The sequence below is a fragment of the Bolinopsis microptera genome, chromosome 11 (assembly GCF_026151205.1).
Source record: "Bolinopsis microptera isolate Bmic1 chromosome 11, MBARI_Bmic_1.0, whole genome shotgun sequence".
Taxonomy (NCBI): domain Eukaryota; kingdom Metazoa; phylum Ctenophora; class Tentaculata; order Lobata; family Bolinopsidae; genus Bolinopsis; species Bolinopsis microptera.
This window is the reverse complement of record NC_087082.1, coordinates 17,088,822-17,102,982: the sequence shown is the minus strand read 5'-3', so window position 1 is coordinate 17,102,982 and position 14,161 is coordinate 17,088,822. Positions and strand designations below refer to the sequence as shown.

Genomic DNA, 14,161 nt, shown 5'->3' with positions numbered 1-14,161 from the left:
GTGAGTACATGAAATTGTTATTTTTAATATGATCTACACATTACTGAATTTAATCTGTGTCGAAAACTTTAACAACTATAATAACTTTTATACTTCTAGTACTGTATAACTTTTGTTCTACTACTGCAATCTGCATTACAAACAGCGTCGAGACCAACAACTTTAATTCATGTTATGATTGTAGTTTAGCCCTACCTCATTGTAGAATGTAGTTTAGCCCTGCACAATACAGATTAAATATCATGTTTACTAATCTTTTTAACTTTTTCTAGCTAATTTACTCAAGCAACACACATAGCATGGGATCAGATCACCACAAGAAACACAAGAAGGACAAGAAGAAGAAGAAAAGGAAACACCACGACTCACAAGAGGAAGGGGTTAAGGAGGAAGTGGTAAAAGCAGAACCTCAAATAGAGCTCCCTCAATCAAACAAGGGTACGTGATATTACTGGTAAATTTATACCGTTTAGTTAATTTTTGAACAATCTATATAACTTACTGGAGCTGATTAACAACTGTTATTGTATACCTTATCACTTTAGATCCAAATAACTACTCTTACCATCAACATTCTCAACATTCTTAACCTTCTCAATTTGTCCCACGTTCTCCCTTAAAGCAGAATAAATATTTAAGACCATATTTGAGTTAACCTCTGCATCCCAGATGAAGCATTTGTGTGGAAGAAGAAGCAAGAAGAGGTGGGATTAGACCAGTTGGATGAGGGAGACAGGGAACTCTTCGCTCAGATGAAGGAGAAAGAGAAGAAAATTGAACTCTGGAAGGTAAGCTGTACGGCTTGTTGAGGTCTAGCTTTAAGAAATGTACATTCTTCGTTACAAGCATCGCTTTTTTAATCGTAATATTTAAAACCTAGGCTTTAAAGTGATTAGATACATCTTTAATTATTGTGTATTTCTATCGTATTACCTTCGCTTACAATAAATCTGAAATAATAGAATATTAAAAATAAAATAAATAGATACGTAATAAAATAAATATTAAATTAATCTATTTGCTATTATATTATCCTAAATGCTAAGCTTTGAATGATGGGTCAGGTGCAGTGGTTATTACTGTGGTTATTACTGTGGTTATTACTGTGGTTATTACTGTGGTTATTACTGTGGTTACTACTGTGGTTATTACTCAGGTACAGCGGCGACGAGAGGAAAGGGAGATGGAACAAGCGGCACGTGCTGAGGAGTTGGACAGAGAGAGACTGGAGAAGGAGAGGGAAATGTTCAAGGAGTGGCAGGAACAAGAGGGCCAGGTGAGTTTTATGTAGGGGGCTGTGGCCGGGGGGTCGGGGTATGTCTTATAATGCTCCTTAAATGTTATGACATCTTGATTTTATCCATTTTCATTATACCGACAAATCTTTGAGTTCAGTTTCTGAGTCCTGAGGTTTTTCATATTTGGAGAATGAGAGACGCTTATAAAATCACCTTTACTTAAGATAACCTGTAATACAAAACTTACCCAGAACTACAAAACACAACACCAACTATCTCGGTCCTTTTTCGATAGTCTTATCGTGATATCTAGTGCTAGTTGGCGTTAGACAGCGCTTTCTAACGCCAGCAAGCACTAGCTAGATATCGCGTTTAGACTTTATCACAAACCACTCTCTCTCTACAGTTTCATCTGGAACAAGCAAGGTTGAGATCTGAACTGAGGATAAAGAACAACAGAGCAAACCCTATTGACCTGCTAGCGTACTACATCCACCATGCTAACGATAGTACTGCTACCGAGATTGTGGGGGAACCTCTCAGTGTCGTTCAGGTGATAATTTATAAATACTAACATTTATAAATACTAACATTTACAAATACTAACATTTATATATTCTAACATTTTTAAATTCTAACACGCTCCGACCTTAAAATATACCCAAAGAAGATGTACATTTCAGTCATTCAATCGAGAAATGAAGCTACTTTTTATTTAGTCCATTTATTATAAGGTACATTTTTTGCACTTATGTAAATAATACTAATCTAATACGGTACAATCTATATTATAATTCAGAGAATTCTTTCTGTATGTATGTACGACCGCCCACGTGCAAATTAGACGAAATATGAACTTGCGTAGTAACTGCATGGTAACGAGGGTTATTACACGCACGTGCACGTGCAATGATTATTTTAACGTCATTTTGATCGGTTTTGTTGATATTACGCTGTGTTTAGTACGAGCAACATTTTAATTGGCTTTATCTTTGTTTGTGACGGATATTTTTTGACGCGATTTAAACTTAAGAACTTACTAACAAAAAATACTATTAGCTTCCTCCCTATGACCACGGGTTTTCTAGTCTTACTTATAATTCAGAGAATTCTTTCTGTACGACCGCCCACGTGCAAATTCGGTAAAAAGCAAAATGTTGCAGTAACCATGGTAACGAGGGTTGTTTCACGGACCGGACGTGCAAAGATTGTTAAAACGGCATTTTTATCGGTTTTGTTGATATTACGTTGTGTTTAGTGCGAGCAACATTTTAATCGGCTGTATCTTCGGTTGTGTAGAATATTTTGAAGCGATTTAAACTTACTAACAAAAAAATACTATTAGCTTCCTCCCTGTGACCACGAATTTTCTAGTAATGTTATAATATCATATTAATCCTAAACATTTTTCACATTATTTAACGTTGAAATGGTCAGATTTTCTTTTCTTTTGATTTAACCACACAAGATTAACGTCACACATAACGTCACAAATACTCAAATAGAGTTCAGAAGAGGCAACATATATTGCTTACAGTGTTAGCAAGAGTGAATACGGTTAATCCAACCCTTCAACATTACTTTAAGAATCGTGATAAAACATTAACAATATCAAATGAAATTACGATTATGAGCCTAATCACTAATACTGGATTGTTTTTTCGAACAAGAGTTCAAGTTTATTCAGGTAGTAGGAAGGAACGGAAAAACTGGTTCATGCGATTAGCAAATTTTGCTCGCTGACTTAATATAACTTCTCTGCCGTATCAAATTTAAATAACCTCGACAGTATCCGCATTCATGTGTCAAGTTATGCATCCAAGAATTCCATCACAAATTAAGAATTCAATAAAAATTGTAGAAATTGAGAAAGTTTACAAGTTAACAAAAGGAATATTAGATAGATTCAGGTCCTTGGAGTTAGAAGAACCGAAAGCGGAGAGCCTCGTTTAACTTTAAGCAGCCAGCTTTACTCATTAAGTGCAACATCATTTACTTTATACTTTTACTGACAAATAAAACAGATCAACGATTTATTTCATACCATTAATATTCAAACTTTTTACCAATCATAAATTTTAATACAATACATCAATTGCATCCTTAGAAACGGTAGAAATCAAACTTGGCTCTGGAGCAGGCAGGAATATCACAATAATCCCAGATCTCAAACCAAGACCAGAAGTAGTCCTTGAAGCACCAGGGTCTACCCTCGCTCTCCGGGCTCGGGTTCCTGCAATTTGTGTGCTCACCTACACCAGCCCAGTTGTATTCGGGAGAGTGGTAGCTGTGGATAACAGGGTAGTCAGTGTTCCAGTTCTGGCAGACGTGTCCACTGATTGTGTCACCAACCTTTCCTCGGTATTGGACTCCGTTACCGGTAAAGCAGTCCATGTCCCATATACAGGACGGGATGTCACAATCTTCTTTCTCTGTTTTGCTGATGTAACAGTAGGGTTTGGTAGCGTGTCCGTATCCATAGGGATTCTGACAGAAGTGGTTTGGAGCCGCTCTGCCAGCTTCAGGAGTCCTCTTCCAGTTGATGCAGGCCTTGCCAGACTTTGAGGTCTTCCGGATAGATCCATGGTACTTCCAGCCCTGGTCCAGGCTGCAGAACACGTCGTTTATGAGGGCAACGAAGGATCCGACGTTGGAGAGTCTTCCAAGTTGATTCACGTTGTGAGCTCCGTGTCTCTCTGCAAGCTTTGTGTAGTATCCCCTCTTGTTGGATAAGTCGAACAAATCAAACTCTCCGCTTATAACCTTGACAGATTTTACTGTGACATTTACCAGCATTTCGTTGTCGTAGTAACGGTAGCAGTTTCCAGTCATGTCTTCTCCGGTGCACACCTCTATAACGGGTCCAATGCAGCCATCCAGAGAGTCAGTTCTTTCAGACCATGTGAATGCAGTGTCTGGACACTGCATGCACTGTACAGCTCCTTCAGCAGAGTTGTACTGGTGTCTAGGACAGGACCTGCAAGCGACAGCGTTTGCAATGTTGCTGAATGTACCCTTAGGGCAGATCTGGCAGCCTTGATCAGGATCCCTGAAGTATCCCGGAACACAGTTGATATCTTTGCATTGGTCGGCGGAAATTGCTGCTTTCTGGGCAGTTTCTTTACCCTCTGGGCAAGCTTTGCAGCCATCAGCAGACACAGCACCAGCCAGCTCATTGTAAGTACTTCTAGGACAAGGTGTGGGTTCAACTGAACCATCTGGGCAGTAGTGACCAGCAGGGCTAATCTCCTCTTGAGCAGATTCACTTCCAGCAGGACAGTAATATCCAGCACTGCAGAGACCGGAGGGGGCTACTAAACCAGCCTGGTCACAGTATCTCCCGGCAGGACACACAACGCACTCATCAAGTGAGACAGAACCAGCGTTGGGGTTGTATGTTCCAATAGGACAGGGTGTTCCAGAAGAGGATCCTTCTCCGCAGATACTTCCTGCTGGGCAGTCAGTAGGAGCGACAGAGCCCTCCTCACAGTAACTTCCTGCTGGACAGACCTTAGCATCAACAGCACCCTCCTCACAGTAACTTCCTGCTGGACAGACCTTAGCATCAACAGCACCCTCCGAGTCTACGTATTTACCAGCAGGGGCGGGCATGCAACCAGAAGATCCTTCATAAGGGGTGTAGGAGCCGGCAGCACAGAGTGAGCACACGGCAGCCTTATCGTCAGAGAATTGTCCGGCAGGACACTGCTCACATTGAGAGGAGGAGATGGAGTAGCTTCCGGCATCACATTCCTGGCAGGAGAGCTGACCCTCAATCTCGGTGATGGTTCCAGCTGGACACTCTTGGCAAGCAGCCTGTCCCTGTTGTGAGTTGAAGAACCCGGCAGCACACTTGACACAGCTAGCGGCAGCGGCGGCAGGTCCGTAGTATCCAGCAGCACAGTCCTCACAATTAGCCTGTCCTGTCTTGTCCTGGTATTGTCCAGCAGAGCACTCCGAACACTGTGAGGCACCCTCAGCACTGTAATGTCCAGCAACGCACAGGTCACAGGTCACAGAGCCAGCTTGGTCGGAGAATGATCCGGCAGCACAAGGCGAGCACTGTCCTTCAATCTCGTACTGCCCGGCAGCACAAGCCTCACATTTACCATCCTTTACGATCTGACCAGCAGGACACACTCAGTCATACCCTCTGCATCGTTACCGTCACACAGGGACAAAAGGATTTCGCGGCATGTACGAAACCGCGAAATTTCCCATTCTCCGCGACAAATCGCGATTTTTTACGTTTTCCGCGACAGATCGCGAAATTTCCCATTCTCCGCGACAAATCGCGATTTTTCAGTCCTCCGCGAAAAATCGAGCATTTTCCTTTAAATCTGAAGACCAAATTTGCGCATTTTCCTTTAAATCTGAGGACCAAATTTGCGCATTTTAGGTACATTCTCGATACGTACCTCTGAAGGCGGAGCTTCCGAGCTTCCGGAGCTTCCGAGCTCGTATTGTGAAGGGGAGGCCTGCCTTCCGAGATCGCATTACAAGGGGAGCCCTCGAGTCCAAAATCGTGTATCGAAGGGTATGTGTGAACTTTGAACACCGAAAAAAATATTTTCGGCTCATAATGATCAGGGTAGCAAGAAACATGAACAAAAGTAGTTTCAGAAAAACTTTGAAAAATGTTGACTTAGAAAATTTTCTGCCCGAGTCATTCTCGATACGTACCTCTGAAGGCGGAGCTCCCGCTTCCGAGCTCGTATTGCGAAGGGGAGGCCTGCCTTCCGAGATCGCATTACAAGGGGAGCCCTCGAGTCCAAAATCGTGTATCGAAAGGTATGTGTGAATTTTAAACCCAAAAAATATTTTCGGCTCATAATGATCAGGGTAGCATGAAACATGAACAAAAGTAGTTTCCAGAAAAACTTTGAAAAATTTTGACTGTCCAAGTCATTCTCGATACGTACCTCTGAAGGCGGAGCTCCCGTTTCCGAGCTTGTATTGCGAAGGGGAGATCTGCCTTCCGAGATCGTATATGGAAGTTGACCAGTAGACATATAAAACTTGACCAGACGACATAAAGTTGACCAGTAGACATATAAAACTTGACCAGACGACATAAAGTTGACCAGTAGACATATAAAACTTGACCAAACGACATAAAGTTGACCAAACGACATAAAAAACTTGACCAAACGACATAAAGTTGACCAGAAGACATACAATGGATTAAAAAATCGAACAGTATGTTAAATCAGTGTTGTTATTGAATCGTCACTTGTCAGATATTTCGTCATCGATAACGTCATCGTTATTCGCTTGGTATTGTATTCGCTTGTTATAATGGACCGCTTTGTCAAACGGCCTGCCGACAAACCGGCTGGACCTTCGTCTAGCAAACGCTCGAAACAGGCTAAACAGGGCAATGTAACAGCTTCCACGAGAGTGGCTGAATTTGGCAAATCATCGTTTTATGCTGACAATGGGAAGCTATTTTTTAGAGCATGTAATCTCGTCGTAGACCACATAAGGAACAATCATGGGCTTCCCTCGGGATGTGGTTAGAACTTCTAGAAGGTTCGTGCAGGGGGCCGGGGTAAGGATGTCGTCCAGGTTGATGTAAGCTTCAAGGGGTAGAGGTTGGATACTAGATGGGGATAGACTAGGTAGGGATATGGGAATTGGATTGAAAAGTTCGTAGTATTCCATTGCTATAGTTGTGAAGTGTGGTCGAATGATGATGTCTCCTGTCGTCTGTTGAAAGTTATATAGTATCGATAACGAGATATGTCATACAGTACGTATGACATTGCAACATTTGAGATCATGTCAAAAGTTATGGCAGCTCTTGTTGTTATGGACCCCCATCAGCCTGTATCAGATCATATGATGAGATCACATCCTCATGGGACATGAGCCGATCAAATAGAATAGTCAAAGAATATGTGAACTCTAACTAAGCACTGTAAATACATTATTTTTTGCCGCGAATTCGCCGCGATTTTTCGATTTTTCGCCGCGAATATGCCGCGATTTTCGATATTCCCGCCGCGAATTAGCCGCGAATTAGCCTAGTTTGGCTTGTCGCGGTGCCGCGATTTTTGGCCAAAATAACCGCGAAATCCTTTTGTCCCTGCCGTCACATGGCAGACATGCTGTCATGCCCTCTTCAGCACCATAGGTCTTCACGGGGCAGATGCTACAGCTAGCAGCTCCTGAAATGTTGCTGTAGTAGCCCTTGGAGCATTTGGTGCAAGAATCAGCGCCAAGTAAGGCAAAGTAACCAGCGTCACAAGCTTCACAAACTCCATCAACAGGGACCTGACCCTCGGGGCAGGCAAGGGTATTGGTGCAGTCGGTAGCTCCTTCTTTATCAGAGTTTGAGGGGCAGTCCTTACAGGCGGTAGCTCCAGCTGCATCCCCGTACTTCAGGACGGGACAGAGGAGGCACTCAGAGCCATCAACAGGGGAGTAGCTGCCGGCAGGGCAGTCAACACAAGCAGTAACCGCTCCGCTCTGCGCTGGGGAAGAAGTTCCTGCTGGGCAGAGTTTACAGTCGGTAGAAGCAGCAACATCCTGGTATTGGCCAGCCGAGCAGACTTTGCACCCTGCTGCTCCTTCTTCGTCTTGGAAGTGTCCGGGGAGACATTCCTCACAGACGGTTCCACCCTCAACGGGGCTGTGCTTTCCTTTACCACAGGGGAAGCAAGCGTAGTTACCACTCTCCATCGTGATCTCTCCAGCAGGACAGTTCAAGCACTCCCAGTATCCCATCTCGGGGGTGTAAGTACCGGCGGGACACATGTCACAGGCAACACTACCCTCCATATTGGCGAACTCACCCTCGTAGCATTGCTCACATTCGTCACCTCCTTCAAAGTGTGTTCCGTCCACAGACCAGGTACCTTTGGGACAATCGTCCCCATCAGCTAAATCCAAGATATCATCAACAGAGGTCCTGTTTCCAGAAGCCTGGAGAATAAGCAGTAGACACAGAGCTAAACTTCTCATGATTACGAATTTGTGAAAGTCTGGGAATGGTCTAGCTGAGGGCTTAAGAGGAAAACATATTGACGAGGGTATAAATGAGTTAAGTAACCAGGTGCCGAGGTACACGTGACTTAAGTTGGTAACTTGACCATCCCGTCCCTGTATGAGTAGACCGACTGTAATTGTTAAGTTGAACGTGTCAATCAAATCGCCCTGTCCAGTGTCTGACTGAGTTAGCGTCCCACTAGTACTAATATAATACGGTCAAAGGCATAGCTAAACTCATGCTGTCCAAGACAATATAAATACTCCAACATTTCATCATGTCACTATAATAAACAATTAATATTGTAATTCTCCACAGAACCTATCACTGCAAGATCTGGAAGACCTACAAGCGGATATAAAAGTGTACAAAGATCTGGACAAGACCAAGACGGAGCAGATCTTCTGGGAGGCACTCGAAGTGGTCTGTGAGGATCAGATAAAACAAAACAAGAAGAAAATAAAGGTTAGTTGGGTGGGTTCTGTGAATTGAGGCTTTGAAAACTTTGAAAAAGCTTTATTATTAAGAAAATTGTCTGCATTCTGTGATAGCTTGAATAAAAAATTTGTAAATCTCACCATTAAAATATGAAGTCTTTAAAAATGAACAATTGCCCTGCACCAGGGGTAGATGTAACCAAGATATTCACCAGTAAAACCACTACTGTGGTTACTACCACAGTAATAACTACAGTAGTAACCACAGTAGTAACCACAGCAGTAACCACAGTAGTAACCACAGTAGTAACCACACTAGTAACCACACTAGTAACCACAATAGTAACCACAGTTATAACCACAGTAGTAACCACAGTACCCTTGCCCACCAGATTGAGAAGAACAGGAGTTCAATAAACACAGCAGTAGGGGTAGATGTAACCAAGATATTCACCAGTAAAACCACTACTGTGGTTACTACCATAATAGTAACCACAGTAGTAATCACAGTAGTAACCACAGTGCAGTGGTAATCACAGTAGTAACCACAGTGGTAACCACAGTAGTAACCACACTAGTAACCACACTAGTAACCACAATAGTAACCACAATAGTAACCACAGTACCCTTGCCCACCAGATTGAGAAGAACAGGAGTTCAATAAACACAGCAGTAGGGGTAGATGTAACCAAGATATTTACCAGTAAAACCACTACTGTGGTTACTACCATAGTAGTAACCACAGTAGTAACCACAGTAGTAACCACAGTAGTAATCACAGTGGTAACCACAGTGGTAACCACAGTAGTAACCACAGTTATAACCACAATAGTAACCACAGTAGTAACCACAATAGTAACCACAGTACCCTTGTCCACCAGATTGAGAAGAACAGGAGTTCAATAAACACAGCAGTAGGGGTAGATGTAACCAAGATATTCACCAGTAAGACCACTACTGTGGTTACTACCATAATAGTAACCACAGTAGTAACCACACTAGTAACCACACTAGTAACCACAATAGTAACCACAGTACCCTTGCCCACCAGATTGAGAAGAACAGGAGCTCAATAAACACAGCAGTAGGGGTAGATGTAACCAAGATATTCACCAGTAAGACCAGCTTCCAGCTAGCTGAAATGTACAAGGGAATCCGGACTAAGTTGGAGAAGGGTGGTCCTATTGATGTGTCTTATTGGGAGAACGTATCACAGCAGGTTGGTGTTAGATATTAATTAAAATGTAATTATAATGTGTACTAATTAATGTATGTATTATAGTATAATTATAATACATACTAAAAAACAGCATTGCATCGTAAATAACAGCTAGAATATTGTTCTAAAAATTACTGAAAATACCATCTTATTAATTAACGATTTACTTATACTTTGTATTATATGATATCATGTCAGGTGAGATAATAACAGTTGATATATTTAGGCATTTGTGGAGATTTCCAAGGCTCGTTTACGTGAAAAACACGAGGAAATCACAAAGAGAAGAGAATTCGCTACAAAATCTAAAGATGCTTCCGTAAATTATTTCACAATTTCTCTCCTGGATACGCTCAAAGTTATTTTATTTCGAAACACTCGCTTTCTGTCGTTTGGAGCAGATTTTAAGAATGAAGTACTGCTCCATAGTGTGTTGAAATGGTTCACTTTGTGTCGGGCTACACTGTTATTAGATACTAGATAGTATACATATGTAGGATGTAGATATTATAGTACACTTATTTATTATAGTATACATGTTATGTACGATGTAGATATTGTAGTATACATGTGTCGTGTTATCCATGTACACAACTAGTTCTCTTATCGCTGTTTATTTCATCAGGACGGCAAATCTTCAGACCAACTGTTCCCCATCGACCAACCTGAAACTGAACCAGCAACTAAAGTGGAAGAAGTCGAAGAATTCGTCAAACCAGCCGCAAAACCATTGATTGATGAGGAAGAAAAAGAAGAAAAGGTAACAAAAAAGAAGAAAAGGAAGAAAGAAGAAGCTCAGACGATGAAGATCGTGAAGAAAGACAATAAAGATGAGCTGTGTATGCAGGAGTATGAAGATTTGTGCTACACTCCCATTAGAATTGATACAATTGATATGGGTGAGTTTTAAAGAAAATAAATTAGTTATTTAAAAGTCACAAGATAGACGAGCTGTAAAGCTCAAGTTTAAGTTAAACAATTTTAATTTTATCAAGCTTTATCAATGGCAGTCCGTCAAATCAAACAGCCGATTTTGTTCCAACTTTTAATAAATTAGGTTATTACAAAGCTTTATTTAAGTAACAAATTCTATCCGCTTATGTTAACAATTGCGCAGATGCCTTAGTATATACTGACCAGAAGATTCAACGAGAAATAAAGGAGCTACGAGTGGAAGTTAATCTTTCCAGGGGAATATCAGTTAGTGTTTTACTTAGTACTATGATAGTTTATCACTAGATCGCTTTTATATGTCAGGAACCACAGTAGTAACCACAGTAGTAACCACAGTAGTAACCACAGTAATAACCACAATAGTAACCACAGTAGTAACCACGATAGTAACCACAGTAGTAACCACAATAGTAACCACAGTAGTAACCACAGTAGTAACCACAGTAGTAACCACAGTATTAACTACAGAAGTAACCACAGTAGTAGCCACAGTAGTAACCACAGTAGTAACCACAGTAGTAACCACAGTAGTAACCACAATAGTAACCACAGTAGTAATCACAATAGTAACCACAGTAGTAACCACAGTAGTAACCACAGTAGTAACCACAGTAGTAACCACAGTAGTAACTACAGAAGTAACCACAGTAGTAACCACAATAGTAACCACAGTAGTAACCACAATAGTAACCACAGTAGTAACCACAGTAGTAACCACAGTAGTAACCACAGTACCCTTCCTTCAGACAACCAATAGCAAGACGGACAGTAACCGGGGAGTAGATCTAGAGGAACAAGCCCAGGCCCTAATGGGGCCTGCTACTGAGGATGAGGAACTCTTTAACGCGGACATTGACATCGGCAAACAAAACTACTCCTGGGCTGACAAATACAAGCCTCGGAAACCTAGGTTCTACAACAGAGTGCACACTGTAAGTCGGGGGGGGGCCAGTAAGTCAGGGGGGCCGGGGGGGGCCATGTCACCTCTCCAAAACTAGTCACTTCTCCAAAACTACAAACTATAAAGCTCATCATCTAAACCACTGATAGTTGTATAAAACAAGTCGGAATTATGAGATTAATTCTTTGTTTTTCAGGGATACGAATGGAACAAGTACAATCAGACTCACTACGACCAAGATAATCCACCTCCTAAAATAGTTCAGGGTTACAAGTTCAACATTTTCTATCAGGTACTTGAATACTTATTTAAACATCAAACTTCAACTCTTTTTCACCCAACGTTATTATTATTCCTCGGTGTTTCTATCACCAAACTGTATGGTAATAAACTGAAATCTGATCTATTGGTCCTGTATCTAGCATCATTTCCACAGGACTTGATTGACCCAAATCTAACACCGGAATACAAGCTAACAGTCTGTAAGGATGAAAAAGAATTCTGTATCTTAAAGTGAGTTTATCTGTCACACAAATCTGATCACCTGACACATTGTTCATACTTCAAATATGTTAAGTTTTTTTGTATTAAAATACAGCCTCTTGTTGAAAGAATGTACATTCGACAAAACTTTCTTTTTTCAAAGCATTTTCGTTCAATACAACGTTATATAACAGTTGCAAAAAGTAGATGCTTTAAATTGTAAACAATTATGTGAATAATATTATAAATAATCTGACAGGATCACTGCCGGACCACCCTACGAAGCAATAGCATTTAAAGTCCTCAACAAAGAGTGGGAGTATTCCAACAGATACAGCTTTAAATCGCAGTACAGTCAGGGAATATTCCAACTATGGTTCCAGTTCAAGAAATATAGATATAGGAGATAGCCTAAATATTCCAACTATTCCAGTTCAAGAAATATAGATACAGGAGATTGCCTCATTTGGTATACCTCTACAAGTTGAGAGAATTTTAAAGAAACAGTTGACCTACACCAGTTATTTATAAGATTTGATATAGTTTTTTCCATTTCTACTGGGAACATCTTTTATTTCAGAAGGTTCTGCTTAGCTGTATGTTTTTATCATGATATTTAGGCCTCAGAAAAATTAAAATAATCTAATTTTAAAATAAGCCTTTTTTTCGAGCGGTCTATTTTTGAATTCTCTGTTTGTGCATAGTTAAGCACAGTAATATGAACCATGTATTTGAGGTTAAGGTTGAGTTTTTGAAATTTAACTGTAAGTTCTGTAACTTTTAATCGGCTCATGTCTACTCAACAACACACTGAAGTGAAATACAATTGGGAATCGTCCAAATACGAGGTGACAGATGTTCCTGCTACAGAAAATTAAAAAATGTACTTTCTCAGAAGTCAGATAGTGTCATAACATACGTAGGAACTGAGTGATTCCCCTGGCGTTAAGTTGGCCACGAGCTGTCCAGTCAATTTAAGTGCTTTCAGGAACCGGCGAAGTCATCGATACGTCAAAAGGTTTATGATCTTGCGCGGACAGTCAAATTATATGCGCGCGCAGCGCATGTATGAATCATCTAGCTAGCAGCAGCTTCTCTAAAGGTTTGGATATTAGAATAGGCTGGCAAGTGGCACTAATGTCCAGTGATAGTGACACAGCCCACAGGTGTCTTTTGAGGTATATATATTCATCACGATCACATGCTGTAGACACAAAATTTCTTACATTGAAGAAGTTTAAGTTTAAGAAGCAACAAGTCAAAAAGGAGGGGAAGCTCCACTCCTGCACCAAATAAGACCCCGCGTGACCCCTCTAGGGTTTTTACCTGTTCACATATTATGTAATCACTTAACCCCATCCCCCCCCCCCCCCCCCCCCCCCCCCCCCCCCCCCCCCCCCCCCCCTCATTAATTGCTAACAAATAAAACTAAATGTATTTGAAATACTTAATCAGAACTAAAAATACTCCCTCTCAATATTAAGATTGTATTCCTTATATTAACTATGTTTAAAAACAAATGGTTTGAAAAATCCCAAATCCAATTTTTGATTTTCGTATAAAGAATAAAGTTATAAATCAAAAATTGGTGACACATGCAGTCTATTATATCGTTCCTCTAAAACATTTAAGTAGTCTCTCAGAGATCCAGCTAGTAGCATTCTTCTTTTGAACTTCCTTCTCCAACTCCTCCAGCACTTTCTTATCTACAACCACAGTTTGCACTCCTGCACACTTGGATATCATTGTTAGATTTATAACGAAAATTGTTTTAGCTATACAAGAATCTAGTAAATAAATAATGACATGAGCTCTAATTCGGAGATATGGACTATGGTAACTGACCTTATTAGTCATTTTGCTTTATTGTACAAAGCCTCACGTGTTTCTTTCTAGAACTACACAATACCAAATACACATGCACAAGATTGTATTACA

At 40.9% G+C, this 14,161-nt stretch overlaps 2 protein-coding genes across 2 annotated transcripts; one reads left to right on the top strand and one right to left on the bottom strand.

Moving 5' to 3' along the window:
* The first annotated feature begins 269 nt into the window (after positions 1-269).
* On the top strand, positions 270-12,984 carry LOC134823194 (splicing factor Cactin-like). Its single transcript, XM_063834580.1, has 13 exons — positions 270-438; positions 670-788; positions 1,157-1,276; positions 1,645-1,791; positions 8,548-8,694; positions 9,718-9,885; positions 10,112-10,204; positions 10,511-10,784; positions 11,003-11,085; positions 11,586-11,771; positions 11,937-12,032; positions 12,177-12,253; positions 12,483-12,984. Exons 1-13 carry the CDS (start codon positions 300-302, stop codon positions 12,631-12,633), a joined length of 1,800 nt encoding a protein of 599 aa, XP_063690650.1. The 5' UTR covers positions 270-299; the 3' UTR covers positions 12,634-12,984.
* LOC134823095 (sushi, von Willebrand factor type A, EGF and pentraxin domain-containing protein 1-like) lies at positions 3,271-5,735 on the bottom strand. Its single transcript, XM_063834444.1, has 2 exons — positions 5,657-5,735; positions 3,271-5,377 (listed from the first exon to the last, which is right to left on the bottom strand). The coding sequence occupies exons 1-2, from the start codon at positions 5,733-5,735 to the stop codon at positions 3,342-3,344; spliced, it is 2,115 nt and encodes a 704-aa protein (XP_063690514.1). The 3' UTR covers positions 3,271-3,341.
* Positions 12,985-14,161: the final 1,177 nt, after the last annotated feature.

Coding starts and splice junctions, on each gene's coding strand:
- LOC134823095 (XM_063834444.1), bottom strand. CDS start 5,735: ATGCGATCTCGGAAGGCAGGCCTCCCCTTCACAATACGAGCTCGGAAG. Junction 5,378..5,656: donor CGGAAGCTCCGCCTTCAGAG/GTACGTATCGAG, acceptor GGTATGACTGAG/TGTGTCCTGCTGGTCAGATC.
- LOC134823194 (XM_063834580.1), top strand. CDS start 300: ATGGGATCAGATCACCACAAGAAACACAAGAAGGACAAGAAGAAGAAG. Junction 1,277..1,644: donor GGCAGGAACAAGAGGGCCAG/GTGAGTTTTATG, acceptor CTCTCTCTACAG/TTTCATCTGGAACAAGCAAG. Junction 9,886..10,111: donor GGGAGAACGTATCACAGCAG/GTTGGTGTTAGA, acceptor TGATATATTTAG/GCATTTGTGGAGATTTCCAA.